Source organism: Mytilus edulis, chromosome 10, assembly GCF_963676685.1.
Source record: "Mytilus edulis chromosome 10, xbMytEdul2.2, whole genome shotgun sequence".
NCBI lineage: Eukaryota > Metazoa > Mollusca > Bivalvia > Mytilida > Mytilidae > Mytilus > Mytilus edulis.
The window spans coordinates 69655661-69678153 of NC_092353.1; the positions used below are offsets into that span (position 1 = coordinate 69655661).

At 32.0% G+C, this 22493-nt stretch overlaps 1 protein-coding gene across 3 annotated transcripts in view; it reads right to left on the minus strand.

Moving 5' to 3' along the window:
• LOC139491774 (pyrokinin-1 receptor-like) overlaps positions 1-22493 on the minus strand; it is a 67932-nt gene that overhangs the window by 6066 nt on the left and 39373 nt on the right. The window contains exon 2 of one of the 3 annotated variants that reach the window (XM_071279627.1): positions 20809-21448. The exons of 1 other annotated variant lie outside the window; for it this stretch is intronic. In XM_071279627.1, the coding sequence (XP_071135728.1) occupies positions 20809-21205 (397 nt within the window). In that variant the 5' untranslated portion in view covers positions 21206-21448. Of the gene's footprint in view, positions 1-12682; positions 12786-20808; positions 21449-22493 lie in introns of those variants that run through there. One more of the 3 variants, XM_071279629.1, reaches the window with a different exon arrangement.

The window sequence follows — 22493 nt, forward strand, 5'->3', positions numbered from 1 at the left end:
CTGATAAAATTATGCTACAGTACTAAATTTTCCGTGTAATTTGGTTAAATATAATTATTCTACACAGATTACGTTCCTATCAGGAATGCATCCCACTTTAAGAACAGTTTTTGATAAACGCAATTGGGAATTCAACCAAAATACCATAAGACAATGCTAAAAGCAAGTATAAAATGCAGAAACAAACAAGTAAAAGAATGACAAACTGTGTAATAAACGCTAAAAAATAAAAGAAACAAAGAAACCACATGACGATATTGAGTCATAAAACAACATGCAAAACCTGAAACACAAAACTAATAAGAATGCAATGCAGGGGAAACAATTAGACGGAACAATGAGAAAAAACATCTTACAAATCATTTGTTAAATTCAATTAAGAGTAAAGACATTTTGAATCCTTGCTGTCAGACATTTTCTCATAAAATTATTTGACTTTTAAAATTACGAGAATGTCTGTGATGTCCAGTAATGGTGGAAAAACAGCAACAATGTGCAAAGAAAGTTTTCAAAGCGAGCCAAAACTGGCACCAATTCTCTCTGTATTCTGCTAACAGAATCTAAGTTAAATCAATACTTTACAACAAAGATGTGTATCAATAAAATTATATACTTTGTTGAATCAGACTTCATTTATAGTTATTTCTGTAAAGGCTTACTATGTGGTATAGGATTTGCTCATTGTTGAAGGCCGTACGGTGACCTATAATAGTTGTTTATTTCTGTGTCAATTGGTCTCTAATTGAGAGTTGTTTCATTGGTAATCATACCACATATTCCTTTTTTTATATAAATTATTTAAAAGTATTCATAATAACTTTGGTTTCATTATGATATCCGTGATTTTGAGCGAGTGGTGCATGTTTATCAGGGAAATTTTTGTAAGTTCATTCGGATTTCTTTTTAGGTTTGTTTCTATTGGTGTGTATATTCAAAGTGTGTTATCGAGTTTAATCAACTTCGCTTGCTATATATAATAGAACAAGAATGTTTCCCAAGTACACGGATGCCCCACTCACACTATCATTTTCTATGTTCAGTTGATCGTGAAATTGGGGTCAAACTCTTATTTGACATTACAATAAGAAAGATCATATCATAAGGAACATGTGTACAAAGTTTCAACTTGATTGCACTTCAACTTCATCAAAAACTACATCGACCAAAAACTTTAACCTGAAGCAGGACGAACGGACGTACGGACGAACGGACAGACGGACGAACGGACGTATAGACCAGAAAACATAATGCCCCTCTACTGTCGTAGGTATGGCATAAAAACAAAGTCAAACATGTAATTTAAAAGTACTCAGTTCAATGCATCTGTTGCACAGTTATGACAAAATGAATATATCTATGTAAGCATCCGGAGATGCAACACTTTCTGATTTAACTCAGACAGAACATCCGGGAAAATGACAGGTGATGCTGCTGTTAGAGAGTATCGTTAATGGTTAGAGAGTATCATAACTGGTTAGATAGTATCTAATTAATGGCAATGGAACACGAACTGTAACAGATCTCAACGCACTTTAAACAAAACGAAGACGATAATTATGACGTTTTTCCGGATATCCTCCTCGCCCACTTTCCTTTTGTAGTAGTTTTAGACTACAAATTGTCTATTTTCTGCAAATCTGATGTATTATCAGTGAAAACTATTTATAGAACAATAATGAATGGCGGTATATATAAGTACATGGTTTGTTATAGAAGAAAACATTTGGATGCTTTGATATAGTTGGTATATTGAATTTTATTGTTCACGTTAGCAAAATTACATTTTTGTATACTAGTATTATATTATATTGACCAGTTGTATTTTATAGACAGTTATTTTACAATGCAAGATTTTCTTACATGATTTGCATGCGTTTCCTACCCTATTTTAATTGATATACATGTGTATGTGTGTGTTTGTACACAGCTACTTGTTCGTGTTCCACGAAAGGAATATCATCAGCGGTTGTCCTTAGATGTTCCTTTATTTGTGTTGTCCGGAAGTTACTTTTGATTGAGGAAAGATTTTTTTCCCTTCTAGCAAATTTATGTGGTTTTTAGTTGAATTTATCACATTTTTAAAACCTCGAAGATCTGAGCTTGGCATATTGAATAGACACTTGTCTTTCGATGAATACTTTGGCCATCACTTGAGGATTTGTAGATAATTTGTCAGAAACGCTTCATCTGCTCACAGTGCATCTGCTTTCCTTAATTTTTATTTCATCACAAATAAAAGGTAAATCATGCTAACTCTTGTGGACAGTTGTCTCATTCGCAATTCATACCACACTTTTTAATTTACATATTCATTAATTATGGCATATACATATCCGATCATAAACAATTCAATTTTAAAATTTTCCCGCTTGGTTTACTAAATTGTAACATTGCATGCATCATAATAAAAAGAGTGCAAACATGTCACCCTTCACGTAGAAAAAAACATATTTATAATAAAAAGAGTGCAAACATGTCACCCTTCACGTAGAAAAAAACATATTTGTGCTGTTATATATCAATATGAAAACTTGTTCAACATATCATACAAAACAAGTTCTATCAGAAACACAGAAACCTCCTGTAGATATCATTAATTCTTTCTGTGGAGAATTTGATTAAAACGGTATTTCACACCATTCATCGTAAAGTATGAAATAACCGAATTAAAAAACAGCACTACTAACTGTCTGTGGAGTTGTTTTATCAACAAGATTATAATTACAGGGTTTTCGCATTGTACCCTGAAGATAGAATTGACGTTTTCATATATGTTTTCTCCTTTGGGTTGCATTGAAATTCAAGATACTTTGGGCGTTTGTTTTTTTTTTTTTTCCTTTTTTTTTTCGTGTTTTTGTTTAACCTCTACGCATTGAAAATAAAAAGGCGTACTTTCTTTATACACCAGAAGCTTTCGTACCATTTTTAATTCAAATTCTGACTGAATGTGTAAAACATATCTAAATTAAATATTTTTATAACGAATAAGTCTTTAAAAACAAGGCAGAAATATGCATCAAAGTTTGAAAACATAAAGATTATAGTAATTTCTGTAACTTTCACCTTAATATAAATATCATATAGTACCGTATGTTAAGCTTCCTTAAATATTCCTACAATCAGTCGTTAAAAAGTATAATGACAGAAAAATATCTCTTTCGCCAATTTATCCCACAAATAGAAACTTAATATTTTCTTAACGTTTTTGCATCGCTTATAACGTATCTCATGCCTACTGATTTCTCTGAATAAAAGTCTTTTAATAACAAGTTTTATTTATCTTTAGTACAAGAATCAATAAAAGAGCAGTTGTTCAATCTTTCTTAAGCTGTCAATTGCTAAAATAGATCACATCAATTAAAAGAAATCGACATCATATTGTCAATGAAACCTTTCTGAAATCATATCTTTTTTCTGCTTGTTGTCAACAGAAGTCCTTGATTCAATATATTATGCGTAGTTAAAAATTTCCATGCAAAACGCGACTCTGAACTATATGAGATCTTTTGAAATCTATTTTACTTATTAAAACATTTTTCTCTCTCTAAATATATATAGATAAAGCGCAGCAGTGCGGTTATGCAATTTGAAATTTTTGAACAGTTAAAACATTTCGATCCAAAACGCGACTCTGAACTATAGAATCATATTCAAAACAGTGTGGTCCTGGCCATTGATTGACGACCTAAATGATCCTATTGACTGGGACAGATTAGGTGAACGTTTGTCGGTAACAATCACTGCTCACTATGTACTTGTTAAAGACACTGAATATGTGGGGTCACCAAAGGTTCTGAACACCTAAATAAAAAAATTCGAAAAACGAATCCGGAATAATACGATGTGTTGATTTATATCAATAATATAAATCAAAACATAAAGGTTATTCATGAATAATTTTTCGAATTATTTTATTATTAAAGGCGTTAAGAACCTTTGGTGACCCCACAGTTTATATTCTATAATAAGCAAGAGGTGAGCAATGGCCAGTCGTTACAGACAAACGTTCACCTAATCTGTCCCAGTCAATGGGATAATTTAGGTCGTCAATCAATGGCCAGGACCACACTGTTTTGAATATGATTCTATGTGATCTTTTAAAATTTATTTTAATTATAAATACATTTTCTCTCCATGAATGTATGAATAAAATGCAGCAGTGCGGTTATGCAATAATAAATTTCTGAAAACCCATTTATTGTATCCTGAAACAATTGCATCGTCCTTGAAGTTCGTTTGAACAAAGTATTTTAACATGTATTTTAACGTTGTATTTTGGTAATTTGTAAAGCTTTTAGGAAGACCATAATACTTGATTAAGAAGAACGAACATAAAAATGTGCAAAGTTTCGATTTTCCTTCTAATAAATCAATTAAAACAATTCCCATTTGCATACTTTAGTAATAAATGTGTGTTCAAAAAGTACATGAACTTTTCGTACTGCTTTTTCGTCGCATTCTTTAATCGTCAAGCATAAAACACCCCCATTCCGTTACTGAAATCAATTAATAGTACATGATATAGATAACTCCATCATTAGAAAGATTGAAAAAGGAAGATTGAATAATCCAGAGAATAAATAATAAACAATTGAAAGATATTTGAATAAAAACAATTAAATCGTTCGAGATATAATACATCTTTAATTGTATGACACTATGCTAAAATTGAAAGTGTTTGCTTTAATATATTGGTATTTGAGGGTATAACCTGAAGTGCTTATTAATTATATTAATTTCATATTTCTTTACGTTCTGTTCATATAAAATAAAGGGCCATCTTTTCAGGCATTTAAAATTATTTTTTCTAAAAATCAAGGAAATATGATGATTCTAAGGATTATCCTTGTTGTCTACCGTAATAACGGCTCTGTCTATATTTCACGTTTTTAAAACACTATCTATCGAGTGAGATTGTATAATTGATGAATAACTAATATTTAGTTATTTTTAATTTCAGTAGTTAACATTCTTGATAATTCCAGAAAAGCGCTTCGAACGTTTGGAATTTATTTTCATTCTTTTTACTAACGTGATACACTGTTCTGTTGACGTGGAATATAGTTTAAAAAGAAAACTGAAAACTTCCAAGAATAGCATTTCTTTCTTTCCCATTATTTTTAAATAAAAACTAAGATATGAAAACTGTATTTATAATAAACAGTCTGTAATCCATTACTAAAGTCACTAAAAAGAAGTTTAGACGATTGATAGAATAAAACATAATGTATGAAAATGTTATACAATTGTATTTTAAGAAATGTATACATATTATTATAATTTATTATTATAATTTATATATATACTAGAACACACCCGCGAAATCGCGGGGAAATAGAGCGTATGTAAACTGTAAAAAGAATATACTGACTGGAGAATTTCAGGAGAGATATCAAAAGTCAAAGGTACTTAGGGACAGGGCACATTTTTTTGCCCTCCCCCTATTTTCCAAATACCGATTTGTATACCTTCTGTTTATTTGTACTCTATGAAAATGCATATATACTTTAATTACTATACAGAGAATATCAGGAGAGGTATCAAAAGTCAAAGGTACTTACATATATATATATATACATCAGTGAACGCCATGAATAGTAAAGAGCCCCCCCCCCCCCCCCCCCCCAAGATAACCATTGGAATTTATAGTAAATTATAACAAATACAGTTATTCATAGTAAATGTATGTATACAGAAATATATCCGCAGTGACCGCCGTTGATAGAAAACCATAGGCGGATCCCAGGGGGGGCGTTGAAAAATTTTTGTTGATTATATGCAAATTTATATACTTTATTCATAGTCTTTGTATGTTCAAGGTACAGAAAAGGAATTTATAAAAAAAATCAACAAATACAGTTATTCATAGTAAATATATGTAAGTATGTACAGAAATATATCCGCAGTGACCGCCGTTGATTATAAACCATAGGCGGATCCCATAGGGGCCATGAGGCCCTGCCCCCATTTTCGTTGAAAAAATTTGTTGATTATATGGGGAATCACTGAAGCATGAGAGGAACGCCCCCCCCCCCCCCTTTTTAGGTCAGTCAGTGCCCCCCTCCCTTATGAATAGTTCTGGATCCGCCACTGTAAACTAATTGATAGTAAATAGCAAATGTTATTCATTTTCGTTTTCCACCCAAAATAACCCAAACTGAAACACGTTAAGAAAGGATGATACATGCTAGAACTCAAAAGGACAGCAGAAAGCAAATGTATATACTTTATTCATAGTCTTTGTATGTTCAAAGTGCAGAAAAACACAAACCGGAAGTCTAATCTGACTTACAGTTTTGTCCAATGACGGGAAAATATCCGGACGCATTCTTATGCGTTTTTATCCCAAAATAACCCCAACTGAATGATCATAAGAATGGATGACAAATGCGACTATACATGTTACCTATAGGACACAGAGGCATGATGATTAATTTATTGTGGAAGGAGGAGAAGCGACACCCAAAATGAGGTCTTCTCGTTTAATAGTATAGATACCAGCAGCTGATTGCTAACCTGGGTAATCAGGGGAATATAACAGGATGCATCAAGAAAAGCTTGGTTTCTTGGTGTAACAATGTAACAAGCATAATTATTTGATGAATAAATATTTAATGTTGTTAAAAAAAATATATATAATAAACAGTCTGAGTTGTATACTTTGAGGAATTGCTTTTTAAGTTATAACTGTTTGATATCGTTATCTGTCTACCTCTTTCGAAAAATTATTCCTTATCTCAGAAAAGCATTCTTTGAAAACCAATGATATATTAGACAATGACTTGATTTGTATTGTTAATAAACTACTTTTTTTGTATGTTCTAGTTGAGTTATACAAACTAATGGCCTACATAAAGTATAGAATACAATAGGAGAATGTAGCACAGAAGTGTCATAAAGCGGAAAGACATTTATCTCGATTTTCTAACATTCAAATAAATAATCATTTAAACAGGATGGAAAATATATTGCATACAAAATTATGACACAGATGTAGTCCTTTAAAATCTGATTTATACAGAGTTTAGTTGAAACAAGTTGTGAATGTGGGTGTCAATTAGAAGATTCGATTCACTTTTTCTTAGAATGTCCACTCTACATAAATTTTAGAAATCAGCTCTTTGAAAACATTCAAAACTTAGTTGCTATTTCCATAGAACATATTTCATTTGGAACAGACGAAATTAGTGTTGAATAAAACACAATCCTTTTCAGAAATATACAATATAGTTATAGACGCCATACAAAAAGATTCTTTTCACTAGCTGTGACGAAGAAAGATATTAAAATTATTAGTCAGTATTTAACTAACTAATTTTGTCATACTGCAGCTTTTATGACTATCAAAAATGTATGGATTTGCTCAATATTGAAGGCCGTAAGGTGACCTGTACTCGTCATGTGGATATATAATAGTTGTTTCATTTGGCAATGACACCACATCTCCTATGGTTTTTTTTTTATTTAGACATCTAAATAACAAAAAATCTGCCCAACGTCGTATCTTACGACGGCTAAAATTGCATTTTATTTCATAACAAAGATGCCAGCCTCGTCTTTTTATTTTCTGTAGTTTGAGATATGATAGCCAGACTTCATGATAGTCTGACAGAATAATAGAGTTATATCTGTGTTTTTCAAATAATTATGTCTTATCAATTAAAAGCATTCTTTGAGTAGTCATTAACTATTGATACATTACCTGATTATCCGTGATAGAAGACTAGGCAGCACTTTATGTGTTCTGAGTGAGGAGGCATCTCACGTATTGTATTAGCAAAAGGATTTCAAAGCCAAAATAATGTCTTTAACTAAGCTTGAACGTGATAAATCTTCTTGATACGAACTTTTTAACCCAATTTTACTCCCGAAATAAGTATGTCAAACAAAACGTATGTCAGTTTTAAATTATTTGAACCATATATTCAATCTTGTCATAAGATAAACGTCTCCATGGATTACTATGAAATAAGGGTGGTTTTTGTGCAAACAAATAATTACTAATATAACAATGTTTCATTACATCTGTGATTTTTGTCTAGCTTATGCAACGAATGTCATTTACAGTATATATTATCATTGCAAATGCAATCGTGTTTCTACAAAATATCATCAGACCACGGGTTATTTCACGATTGTCATGTATGGATTCAAAATATAAAAAAAAGATGTGGTATGATTGCAAATGGTAGAACTCTCCACAAGAGACCAAAAGAACACATAACTCAACAACTATAGGTCAAGGCCTTCAACAATGATCAAAGCTCATACCGTATAGTCAGCTATAAAAGGCACCAAAATGATAAATGTAAAACAATTCAAACGAGAAAACTAACAGCCTAAAAGCCTTACAGGTCTGTTTCACAAGGCCATATTATATCGAAAGTCAAAGACATAAAAAAGAGCCCCGTGTATGTCAATAGCACAGACCGAAAATAAATCCATGCACGTTTGCTTATATTTTGCGTTACTTATTCACTTGAGATAGCTTACCTTTCAAATTCATATAATTTTTTTCATTATTCAACATTCGAAGGTTGGTAATATTAAGAGTCAAAGAGGAACAATCTATTGCTCTTACAATTGAATGAAAACTCGAATGCAATGTTCTATGAATCTAGTGCATTCTGGGTTGTATTTTCAAAATTGCATGTACACCAAACGTGATTGGTTAAAAACGTCCGAAATAATGTAAATTTAACCAATAGCGTGACGTTATTTTGTTTGGGTACGAACAATAAAATTACCCATTAGTCCTTTAGATTCCAAGACGGCCAATAATTCCATAGTCCATTAGATTCCGAAACGGTCAATTATTCAAAATAAATAATTCATCACGTCTGAATTTTTCTAAATTCTACAAAGTTCTTGGCTATAATTATTGCATGTACGGATTCATAATGTGAAACGTAAAAATCCTAAAGTGCAACAAACTTTATCAGCAAAATAGTCTTGTTTCTCTTTGATAATCAATTACAGAGCAATAAAACACTGTCATTGTCCTATGTTAACACCGAACATCAATTACATGGTCAATTAGTTAAAACTATCATTTCATCTCTCGCCACCACGGTAATAATACCAACGTAAAACAAAGCTGAAATCACCAAAGGAGCATAAAAGTATTAACATTAAGGAAAAGATTGTATCAAATTAGATTTTACGTCAAAAGCTAATTTCGTTTGAAAAAGAAACAACAAGACATTTAACATGTAGTTTTAGTGTAATTTAGGTTTCAAAGTCCTCAGAGAGCTGTGCGTTAGTCTTACAAAATATAAACTCAAAGAATAATTACAAAATGAATTTCAGTGTCGACATTGAAAAACACTAAATCTTAATCACCAGCCAAGTCGTCAGTACTTTTGTATTGACAAAAAAAGGCTTTCATATGTTGATTTTCTGTAAATTTGCAGTTTTTAGATTTTAAATTACTCTAAATACTACGATTATTCTGGTACTCTTCCCCCAATAATAGGTCTCCTTAATCGTGTCTGGCATCGAATGTCGTATAATGTCGGAACTTTTGGAGTTGAATGCTCGTATTTGACTGATGTGTCATGTGCAGACGAAACCACGCGTCTCACGTACAAAATAAAAAACCTAGTATCTTTGGTAATTTTTTTTATGGGAAAAAGTCGACAGGAATCAAACAACACGCGACGCGTTTATGTAACAAAGACATCGTATTCGTGTGCATATTACGCTAAAATATAAATATTGAGCATCAAATATTATTTTTGTATTTACTTCTAAACTTTAACTTCATTCTTCTTACATTATACATTAAATACATGACCTTCTGCTGTTGTCTGTTCTATGGTAGGGTTAATTGTTGTCTCTTTGACACATTTCCCATTTCCATTCTCAATTTTATTCAAATATTCAAGTTAGTCGTACAGAAATACTTAAATGATCGAGTATGTGTGGTATATAACAATACGACAGTAACCTAAACATACAACAAAATCATTTGAAACATGCATGGACATAAAACAGTCATGTTAATTACTTGAAATTCAACTCGAATTAAGTAATGTCAAAAGAATTGGTAAAAGCTTTATTTTACAGAAATACATATGAATAAAAAGAAGATATTGGATAACGAGGTCAGCAACCCACACATAACAACTTAAAACCCAAATATTTAGAAGTCAGCATGCGATCAACACTATCATAATTTCAGCTCAAATTCGCACAATACAAAGGGTATACATGATATGAGTTTGACATAGAAATTAATAATCCCAATCATAACTATTTACATGTTGATATGAATTTACCCTGCCATGTAAAAGACCGATACTGCAGATAACGATTGACATAAAGTAAAATCATGTTTCTTATAAGGGCAAGGATGGGGATTTTCAAAATATCGAACCCATGAACCGCTGCATTCGAGGAGAAAATACTTTAGATAGATCACAAAAGGTAGACAGGAGAAAAACGAATAATATTGCCGTGAACATCTTTTTTTTCTTCGGAAGATCTAAAATTTAATATCACCTAATTTTTGTTCTATCTGTTTGCTTTATATCAAACGTTTACTCATTAGATAATTAGTTTACGTAACATTAGCTCTGTACTAAGTTGGGATGTAAATGATCTCGAAACCATTTTGATAACCCAGAAACTAAATGATTTTATCCTCACCATTTCACTCTTCATTGCCAGTATTTTCCAAATTGTTTTATTTCGATTACAACGAGATTCAGGAAGCTATAGTTATAAACTATGCAACGTCATTAGTATCGTGCCCTTGTGATCAACCATCTCAATGATTTTGATAACCTAATTATTACTACATTCACCCCTCTTTGACTCCTGTGTGGGAGGTTTTTATTCGAGATAATCATTATTGAAAAGTGATTACAGCTAGGTCAATGAAATCTATAATTTAGATCTTGCAGACGATAACGTCGACACCACGATTTACTTTACGAATTATTAAGTATCTTTTTAATCTATAGGAAACTGTAAAATCTCAATTTTACGCCACGATTGCTAACAAACAAATAATAAAACGGCTATAAATTTGTACTTTAGATTTGAAATCTGCAAACAAAAATCCAATTCAAATCCCAGTGAAGGATAATGCAATTATCGTGGCATGGAAAATGGTTAAGTAAAGTAAATATTATATTCAAATTTAATATACAACTGCAAACGTTTATTAAATAGGTACGATGGTACTAGCAACTTCACTCTTGTTTGCTTTCTCGCTTATACAACGCCGTTTTTAAATATAGTAGGTGACTAGAATTATGATAAACATATTAGGAACAAAAGGTATCGGCACAATTTCACCTGTATTTGTTCCAATCACAATCATGATTAAAATTTGCAATTGGCAAAAATTATATGTACTAGTATTCGAGTATCTGAAAGTCTATATTAATGGTTTATATTATAACATAGTTATAAACAGTTTTACTGCACTACAATTTAAATGATTTACAAGTTAGCCATTATATTAGAGAAAACATTAAAAATTTGCTTAAACCTTACGGTACACATTTAAATCTAACATATATTATATGCTGTGAAGTTTAGAAAAGAATGAAGGACTTAAAGAAATGGCTCATGGACAAGTGTGGAATACATTCGGGGGAATTGTCCCAATGATCTATCTTTTTGTATATTGAATCAGAATTTTAAATTTTAAGTTGAATTTTAATAGTGAAAAAGTGTATCCATCAATAATGAAAGCGAGGCATATGCATGCTATTTTATGTGATGACTAATCTTATCAATAAGGCATTTAATCATTAAATTCAACATTCGAAAACACTTAGTTTAGCACTTTTAAAATCTAACTAATTTCCCTGATTTAGTTAAATTAACTAATTCGTCTTTTTGAATTATCTATTTGATGGATCAAGGATGTCATAGCGGAATTACAAGCCAATCTTTATCGAAGTATTTGGTATTAATGGTATGTCCTTTAAAACTGATCGATGTTTTCTGAACATTTTGATTTATTCCTAATGAATCTAATAGATTATATTCCCAGATTTGTCCTAGATCCATTAAGGGCAAATATACACATGTCACGCACACATATTGCAAAAAGTCTTCTGAAAGATCAGATAGTAACCCACGACCGTTTTCTTTGGAAAATCCCTGCACCGAGTCAGGAATGATGACGATACATTCTTTCTGTAGGTTTATACTGTAGTCTAACGTTTGACCTTTTCATATACTTTAGACTTCTCTTTTTTGAATTTTAAATCTAATTTAACTTAAAGCGTGAAGATAATATCAGAACCATATATGGAAATGATTCTTTTTTGATAAGTTGATAAACCTGCTTATTCAAGATCGATTGCTATAGGATACTCGCTACTCATTCCTTATTCCTTAATATGTTTTTACTCCTGTTTTTGCAGCCAACGTAAAACTATTCTTATTATTTGATTCAATAGGAATCTGTTCGAATCTCATGTTTACGCCACATTTAATTTGCTAACAAACAAATAATAAAATGACTGAAAACTTTATACTTTAGATTAAGACATTTACAAAAAGATCAAAATTTCAGTGAAAGATAATGCAATAAAGTACAGAACATATATAAAAATGTTATATACACTGTACAACTGGAAACTTTCTATTTTATATGTTACTTTTGTATATTACCAATTGTATCGTATACTGTATAATAAAACTCTAATCTGACACTAACTGGCTTCCATAGAACTCCAATCTGACACTTACTGGCTTCCGTAGATTCTCGCTCCTCTTGATATTCAATTTGTGTCGGATGTTATGAATCCTCTGCAGTGGCGTAGCTAGGTGATTTTTACGTGTACGCCCGAACCTCGACGAGGAGTCTAAGGGATCTGCTGGTAGTCGGTCCAAGTGAGGGGACAAAGCCCACGAAAGCAATATTGTATCGAGAATGAGATACCATTCCTGTCACTAAATAATCATCAATATTATTATACTGTGCTCAGAATCTAAATGGTTTTTTTTTACGTATGATCTATTCATTGTGTTAATTTAGAATCTAACGGTCATTGGTTTTAGAGAAATTGTCCAAACCAATTACTTTCAAATATGAGTAAAAGGAGCTGTTGAGCCAAGCATTCTATCAACAACAAAAAATCGTTAATGAATTTGAAATAAGAAATTTTCAGAAATTTTCTGGTGCAATATTAAAATTCGCATTTTAAGGGTTCAGTAGAACCCTGGTTCTCGCCTGGGATTTCTTGCAGTAAAAAGTGAATCTATTTATCGGTCCTTTACAGCAGTTAAAAAGATCAATCATTATTTAAAGATATTTTTTCTTAATCTGGAATATTGACTTCTGTACAAGTTTCATTACCATCTATGCAGGTTTCAAAGTTAAGGAAGCTACCATTTAGATTAAAGGCAGGACAGGGGTTTTGAGTAAACAAAAAGGCAAGATGATCAACTAGGCGAAAAAAGAGAAAAAGAAAACAGGATGTCAATTTATGTAAAAAAACCAAAAAAAACCCGGTATTCTAATAAACAAGGCTGGACCGAAAAAAGTGAAAAATACAAAGGCAGCACAGAGATTACGACTAAAAAAAATACAGGACAACATTTTTTATCCTAGCAACCCCCACCCCCCCCCCCCCCCCCACCCCTCCCCCTTTCCCCTAAAAATCAAACCGTAGCTCCCTTAACAAAATCCAAGACGTTTGTTAATTGCGTAAAGATAAGTCTGTCAGTTTGGTACTGAAAAATGTAAGATTTTTTTCAAAATTTTGGCTTTAAATATTAATCATAATAAAGCTTCTTCCATAGTTGACGGAGTAATTGATGTATAACGAACATTAACCTTAAAATGTAACTACTTTTTACCTGCAAAAAAATTTCTTTTCTCAATAAAATACGGGGAAATTAAACATTAATTCTATTATTAAGCTCTGGATAATCTTTTGATCATAAACAGTTTCTGTGCAATTCCGTAAAATTTCACAAAGATTTTACAAAGTTATTGATATTTAAAAAACTTTAACAACATACTGATACTAAACTGATGCCGCTGACGAAAATTTAGGGTCGCCAATTTCCATTTTCGTGACATAAATCAAAGGCTGGACAAAAATGCAAATCACATAAAATATCGAATCTCATCGGCGTTGCGTTCAATTTTGTAGCAGCTACGTGTAGCTAACCTTGCTGCTGTCAAGATTTAAAAATCCACGTAGCCCAACGCAGATTTATGTAGCTGCTACGATACTGAACGCAACCCAGATAATGCATTTCTTTGAACAAAAGAAAAGTACTCCGAACTCATACTTTTAGTATTATGGTGTTATAGAATTTGAACAAATATATACATGTATATGATACGATATCATTTGGATAAAAAATGTATATTTCGTCCCTTTTATTCGCATACAACATTATGAAGAAATAAATACACGGCTGATGTGCATTTAACAACTTGAAGTTCTTTTGATTTTATTCAGATTTTTTTTTTAATCAAAATTCAAGTGTACGCCCGGGCGTTTTGACGTAAACGTAGCTACATGTACGCGCATGCTCTGGTTTTATCAATGAAAGCTTTGCCCGCTATAACCCTTAGTTTTCTTTTCATATTTCTATTGAATATATTGTTTGTAAATGCTTTATTTAAATTCTAATAAAATCCTTGTTATTTTTTCATTGATTTTGAAAGAAATTTTTTTTATGAAAAATCAAGAGAAAAATATTTCTTTATTTCTTGCAAAATTTTCAAAGTCTTATATATCTTGAAAACAAGATCACGGACCCTTTTTCAGCTTTTTTAATGTAAAAAGTCAAAAAACGATAATTGATTTGATGTTTAGGACAAGCACACGTGTCACATGGGTTGATTTTTCAACAATACGCATGTACTGGAAAATTTTGATTGAACAAGACTTTGTTTGTGAAAATTAATTTTAAGGAACATTTCTGACTAAAAATCCGTAAAGATCTATTATATTTATAAAATATACAAGACGTCGTTAAATCGCATGTGCTTAGGACATTTCTCTTTGTATTTTTTTTTTAGGAAATTTGACTTTTTTAATTTCGACGTCTTTACCTTTTTCAATTAACTCCTGCTCTTATCCACACGATCTGAACATAATGGTTATAAACACGTGCTTCTCTCTATTCATTTGAGGTAAACACGAATAGGTGGGTGGCACATATAATCTACTTTCTTTTGTGAGATATTGTTTTTATATAAGACGAAGAAATCTCTTTATGTTGGTAGAGACCTCAGGATAAATTTAGCAAATTCAAAAACCCAATGAAAATATGGTACACTTAGTCTGGCCTCCAAAAAATATTGCAGTTTGAATCAAATTTTTTGACTTTACTTTATGAAACCTGTTATGAATGCTGTTTGTGGAATTTTTTTTAGCGTTGCAATATTCCACTAACAGACTAACTTTAGCAGCAACAAGAACAGATGAAAAAAGAAACATTATACGAGCCTTATACTTATACATATGGTAAAAGTACATTTATAGTACATCAAACCATAGATGTAATACCCACACGGTCATTCTACCCAAACGATCAATCCGTCGATGTGGTTGTAACAGGTGCTCCTAAAGTAGGAGTCGTTTACAAATCAATTTGGAAAATGTAACAGATCATGGTTAAATGAAAAACAAATCCAGTGCTGTATTAGATTTTAATTTAATATCACTACTAATTGAAGTTATCCGTTCGAAAACTGTCGGCATAATCGGGATGATCAGGTACTGTCGGAACGTAATCCTATCACGGTCCGCTCTATCGCATTGCAAACGGCTTTGTCTGGTCTCAGTCGTATTGTATTCTGTTATTGTCGGGACTTCTCCAGATCATTCCCGTTCCACAGGACACCGTCCCGAATACACAGAACATTGTTAGGAATTCGATCCGATACAGCAGAATCTGTCACGACATAGGCACGATTGTAATCCGACTAGACAAAATCGGCTGAGTTTCCCCGAATGTTACGGGACGCACCTAACTGTCGGGGTGCTTTGCCGATCTATTCGGACCCTTCCCGACCAGTAGGAATCTGTTACGAACTAAAACGACTGCGTTCAGACAATAATAGGACATTCCAGATAATTGAGGATACTAATCCGACTTTTTCACTTTTCGTGTCGTATCGCTGTCTGATCTCAAACGGGAGCAATAATCGGCAATGTGTGAACCCCGCATTAAACAGAGAAAAAACTCAAATTGACAAAATTGATGTAGCATGGTAGATTTGATACAAAAATGCATCAAAATGTGGTAAAACTTTCTTATATTAACACTTACCTATAGTTTTTTAAGTTAAATTTTTTGAGATTGATCCACTTCATCTTTATTGAAAGTATGAAAAAAAGTGTAATTGCTTAACTATGATTTTTTTCACGAGATAGCCCAAAAATGGGTAAAAATTGATGAAAAATGGTAAAATCATCAAAATTGGATACTTTCAAAGAGCCATAGCAAAAAAAGAAAAGCACCACCATATAATGTTTTCTTTACCAATCATTTTTTAAAGTTGTAGAAACCCCAAAATAAGGTTAAGGAAAAAAGTTTAATTCCAGAAAATTTTAGCTCCTCAGTGGTGTACATCCTTAATTTACTAGGTTATATCTATAAACTGCTTAAAATTTCATTAAAACTTGGTTGTCTCATTCAAAAGTCCTGCCCTTTCAACATTACATGTTTTAAGTCTCTCCTATACGACTATGCTTGTTTGTGCATTTGAATATTTCTATTAGAATATCGAAATGAAATAGAAAATTACAATTTGAGTTCCAAACTGCAATTCGATCTTTTAAAATCCCCCATTTGAACCCGATTCTTATTTCCATGTAAACGCATTTATATTTCAATAATTATTCTAAAAAGATATTAATATATCTTGACTGTATTTCAATGATAACTAGCCTACTTTTTTTCCTTTGATCTAAGTTAAGTTGTCCGACAGATGTGTCTTCAATGAAAAATAGGTGCAGTAATGTCAACGAACTAGTCGTCAATTATTGAGTACAATAAAGATTGCAATAAATGCGTCAAAAACGACCATGCTGCACATGTACATGAAATCATCAGGAGTAGAAAAAAAAGGGAACTTGTTTCTGTGTAAAAAAAAATCGTATTAATGCGACGAAAGCATTCTGGGAATATCTTTAAAAAAAATCTCCAATTAGTTTTATCTGTAGAGTGCCGCCACCTATTGTAGAGGACTGTCTATGTTGACATTCATATGTATATTAGAGGTTTCCATGTTGGTTTGTTGTCTCCTTGCCGTACAGTCCAAATCTGATGTAATTCATACTTTAATCAATAATTATTATAGTACGAATTCTTTTATATATACATTAAATTCTTAGGGAGCTACCATTTGATTTTTATGGGGGGGCTAGGAGGAAACATTTTGTCCTGCATTTTTGTTTAGCTGTTATCTCTGTCCTGCCTTTTTATTTTTTACTCTGTTCGGTCCTGCCTTTTTTTTTTTTTTTAGTTTATCCTGACTTTTTTTTTACCTGAATTGTCGTCCTGACTTTTTTTTTGCAAGTGTCTCATCCTGCCTTTTTTTTTAATTCAAAACTCCTGTCCTGTCTATTTTTTCAAATTTCATCCGAGCCCCCCCCCCCCCCCCCCCCCTAAAAATTAAATGGTAGCTCCCTTAGAATATATGCCACTTTATGTTTATGATCGCGTGCATGACCAACAGAGATTTATTTAGCTTTAGGTAGGAGTTTGGTTCTTAAGTACTGTAACATTGGTGTCCACTACTAGTACTTGCCGTTTGTATTTGTTTATTTAACAGTTATAGCTTTGAAACATCGATCTTCTTTCCAAAACATTTAAACATAGACAAATGATAGAATGAAATTCAAAACAGTGTGGCTGTAGCCATTGATTGACACATTAAATTCATCCATTGACTGGGACAATTTACTTGAACGTTTGTCTGTAACGACCACTGTTCACGACGTACCTAGTACGATAGACATTTAAACTGTGGGGTCACCAAAGGTTTCTTAACGCCTTTAATTATAAAATAATTCGAAAAATTAATCAGGAATAACCTGTATGTTTTGATTTATATAATTGATATAAATGAAAACATCGTGTTATTTCTGATTAATTTTTCGAATTACTTTATTAAGGTGTTGAGAACCTTTGGTGACCCCATGGTTAAAGTGTCTTTAAAAAGTACATAGTGAGCAGTGGTCGTTACATACAAACGTTCACCTAAATTGTCACAGTCAATGGATGAATTTTATGTGTCAATCAATGGCCACAGCCACACTGTTTTGAATTTCATTCTATTTAAATTTCGAATGAGTGACCACTCAGAAGACTGTTTGATACAAGAAAATTTCCGTAAATTTTAAACTATAATAATTATATACAAATTGTGACAAACTAAACCGAATTTCTTTTTAGAGTTTAAAATTAATGAAAAATTAAGAAAAAATTTCGAATTGAAAATAGATCTTATAACTTAAACCATACAGAAAATAAATGAAAACAAATACTTAATCCAGAAATAATACAGGATATCTAAAAAAAAAAAAAATAGGCTCTTTTAAGTCACTAAGGCTGTCAGGGCAATGAGTCCTTGTGAGATATTAGTCGTTCTCTGACTATATAGAGAGATAAAACATGACTATTGTCAGATACAAGACACACTGTATTGGTAATTGTTATTGTTTGTTATATATGTATGTTTGTAAGCCATATTGTTTCCCGTATAGCTGGCGAAAGCGCTTTTTCAATAAAGAACGCAACGTTGCTACCTCCTTTTACTATGATGTGTTCAAATTACAGAAACATTTTTCACTGACAGTTTTATTACTTGAGACACTTCAAGTATTGTTTATTGTTCAACAAAACATGTTACAAGTCTTTTATAGATTATTGTCTTGTAACTGAAAGTATTATGGGAGTATACCGCCCTCTTGATTTACAAATGATAGATATGGATTTTTTCTGAAACAATCAAATTTTGATACAAAAATACAGATATGCAATTAATTTTTGTGGCTTATTCAATTATTTTCATCTAATTGAAGATCTTTTATTTATTATATTGTTTTACCTCATAGATTTTACCGTTTTAAATATAGAAAATGTACATGTACAATTTATCAGCAAATATTTTAAGAATTTGATCTATAAAAGAATGCAAGTGAGATAATTTAGTGTTTAAGTGTATATATTATATATTAAGTGTCAGCCGTCATCACGTAAAAACGACGAATCAAAGAATTCAACTTTATATATAACTAATATAGTACAAAAGTGTAGATTAAAAATTACACCACTCCAGGCCCTTTTGTTTTCCACGTAATTAATATTGCCAATAATTGAGAAGTTCCGGGTTGAGTCCGATACCGATACCAATAGTATATTCACCTGTTACCTATTACCTTATTTGTACGTTCCGCATCTGACAGGCGCACCACCAAACGGTGTATTCAGGACTAATATGCTATATACACGGGTCATATTCACAGGGTTGACACTACTAGATTGTCAAATTGTTACCTGTTGTATCATTTTAATCAGTAAAACTTTCTAAGATAACAATACGAATACTAAAAATCTGGACTAAAATAAGGCGTATAGGTACAGTTTTCAATTTGTAAGCGGGCATGACGTAAAACAGCGAATCAAAGAATTCAACTTTATAACTAATATAGGACAATGCTGTTGATTAAAAAATATTCCATTCCAGGACCTTTTGTTTTCCAACTAATTAATACTACCAATAATTGATAAGTTCCAGTTCGACGGATTCAAACAGAAAGATTTGAAAGCAGAGAAAACTGCGTATCTTATAATCGGCATGACTTTATCAGATGACAATACTAATATCAAAATAAGGCTTGCGCATAGATATATACTTTAATTCAGTCACGGACCGCGATATCACGGGTGTGTTCTAGTGTTATATAAATTTGAGAAGGAAAAGGAATGTCATAAAAGACGGGGTGAGGTGCGGCGTAAACTTGCTTCAGCATACAACATCCCTTTGCAAAAGCATGTACAAAGTCAAAACTACATTAATCCACCGTTTCATTGTCCCTTTTTGGATGTTAGGAATTGGTTGTAGAGACTGTTTCCAAAATGGAACAATAAGATAATGCTGGATTATTTGTATGTTAATTTCCTTTAAATATTTATGAAATTTCGTTATTTTTTTTTTATCTTTTATTGTTATACGTGTAACCTGGAAGTTTTAATTGTCATGCATTTATATGGGCACACATACATAAGAAAATTATATCATGCACAGTTAAGCAAGCACAATAATTGACTGCTGAGATTGTGATGAGCATGATTGGTTTTTGACTCGTTGGATGTTTTAAATATCGTTATGTTTTGATTAACGTCCAGTTGCAAATATTTCATGCATATAACAGACGCGTTTCCTTTTTGAAAGTTTTACAAAGTTAAGAAAACAAATTTTGGATTGCAACAGTTAGCTTACCGAACAGTCAAATATTAGAAATGTTTGCAGGTCCTTCTGAGATAAAAATCTTGGACTTCCCCCTACATGAGACCCGATATAACGTCATCATTCCGGTTAAACGTTTCTGAGTAGTTATACATCCCACACAGTTGAATAACCCTCTATATTCCTTGGTGGTATATATTTCGTTATTTCAATTTTTATTATTCACTCGATCATTTGTTCATTTTGTCCACATCTACTATGATATACGTTGTTTTTTTTTCGGTATTTAACTGACGCAGCAGAATCCTAAAATCTCCCAAAAAATTAAAGAAAACAAACAATAAAGCCAAAAACGTATAATGCATTGAATATTAAATAATAATTATGTTTTAACTTACCAAAAGTCAGGGTGAGTAAATCGGCTAGAGCCAGAGACGCGAGATAATAATTGGTAACTGTTCTCATATAGAAATTCTTAAGTATAACAATACACGTAAATAAGTTCCCCATTAATCCAGTCACAAAAATAGTTGTATAAATAATAGTTAAACAAATCACAATATAAAACTTATTCCTTTGAGGTCCTAAGTAATCTTGGACATTCAAAGAGGTATAATTTTCTACTAAGTTTACATTTATTCCAGTGGAATTATTTCCATATGAATTCCAATTTTCGGTAATTTTTTGACTATTATTGTAAGAGTTTTGAAATTCACTAGATGTGGTACTAATTTTGTCTGACACATTCCTTAAAAGTCGAGTTAAATTTCCTTCGAAAGGGAAACGATCTACCATGTTCAGAACCTATAATTTGAGGCATTATAGCATATTTAACAAAAATGTATATATCCGTTCTAGTTTATCCCGGGAACTTTTATTCACATATTTCAATAACGATTTTCCACTCGATGATTGGTCAGACGTAAACACACGTAAATTGATATATTCATTGAAGTCGTCAGTTTACTGATTTTCTACTTGATGGGAGATCGCTGATTCTTTGTAGTAATAATCTCTATGAGGATTGACTGTAACTTTCTACAATATAAGATCTTAATATGTTATTGAACATTGATAATTGATTGCGGGAAGATTTCATCTTTCAAGGCGATTCTTTATTCAGTGACAAGGTTAATCCGGTTTGTTTTATTGGATGTTATGCTTGGCAAAATATACAAAACTTACGGAATTAGCCGTTTCAGAATCTTAAGAATCATGGGTAATTTCATTGTTCGTATCCCAAAATGAAAATAACGCCACGTCATTGGTTAAATTTCCATTGTTTATGACATTTTTAACCAATCGGGACGTTGTTGTGTACGCTTTTGAAAATATTACCCAGGATACATTAGATTCTGAAACGACGAATTCAGGCAGCACAGACTTGGTTGTTTGACTTAAATATGTTGCAGTAAGATTAGAAATGAAAAAGAAATATATATAAAAAAATGAAAACGTCAAAGAACTTGTAATTCGATTATAATTATTACAAGTATTATAATTTAGCGCTTATTCAAAAATAATTCATATAAAAATCAATGTCACATACCTCTAATTTCATGACAATTAATAAGTTAAACATGAACACGGAACTAGGTTATCAAACAATCAAACAATACAACAACATTTATAACAACTATCAGTCTCAAAATTTATTCAGCAACATATCCGAATGGACAAGAAAACAGCACAAGACAGGCACAGTTGTGAGATTTTCAAAAGTGAGTCCTCAGCCTGACTAGGTATGACATTGATTTAGAAGTTTAAATTCCTCCTCTCCAAAAAAAAAAAAGAAGTTGTATGCCCTTTCTGTTGAAAGGAAAAATTGTAGGCCACCAACAGACACCTTAAGAGAGTTGTTACCCGGTTCTTTGATGCGTAGAGAGCGTTTGGCTCACATTTCATGCGACATAGAATTAAAGGTCACCATTCGGTCGGGCAGCAAATTTGTACATCACGCAAAACCCAACGGCTGCTAAGCTTATCTAAACAAGGAGAATGGTGACCATTGATATGTTTTCCTTAGTGCCTCGGATAGATTTATCAATGTCTATATTTTTACATTGCCCCTAGGAGTATAAAA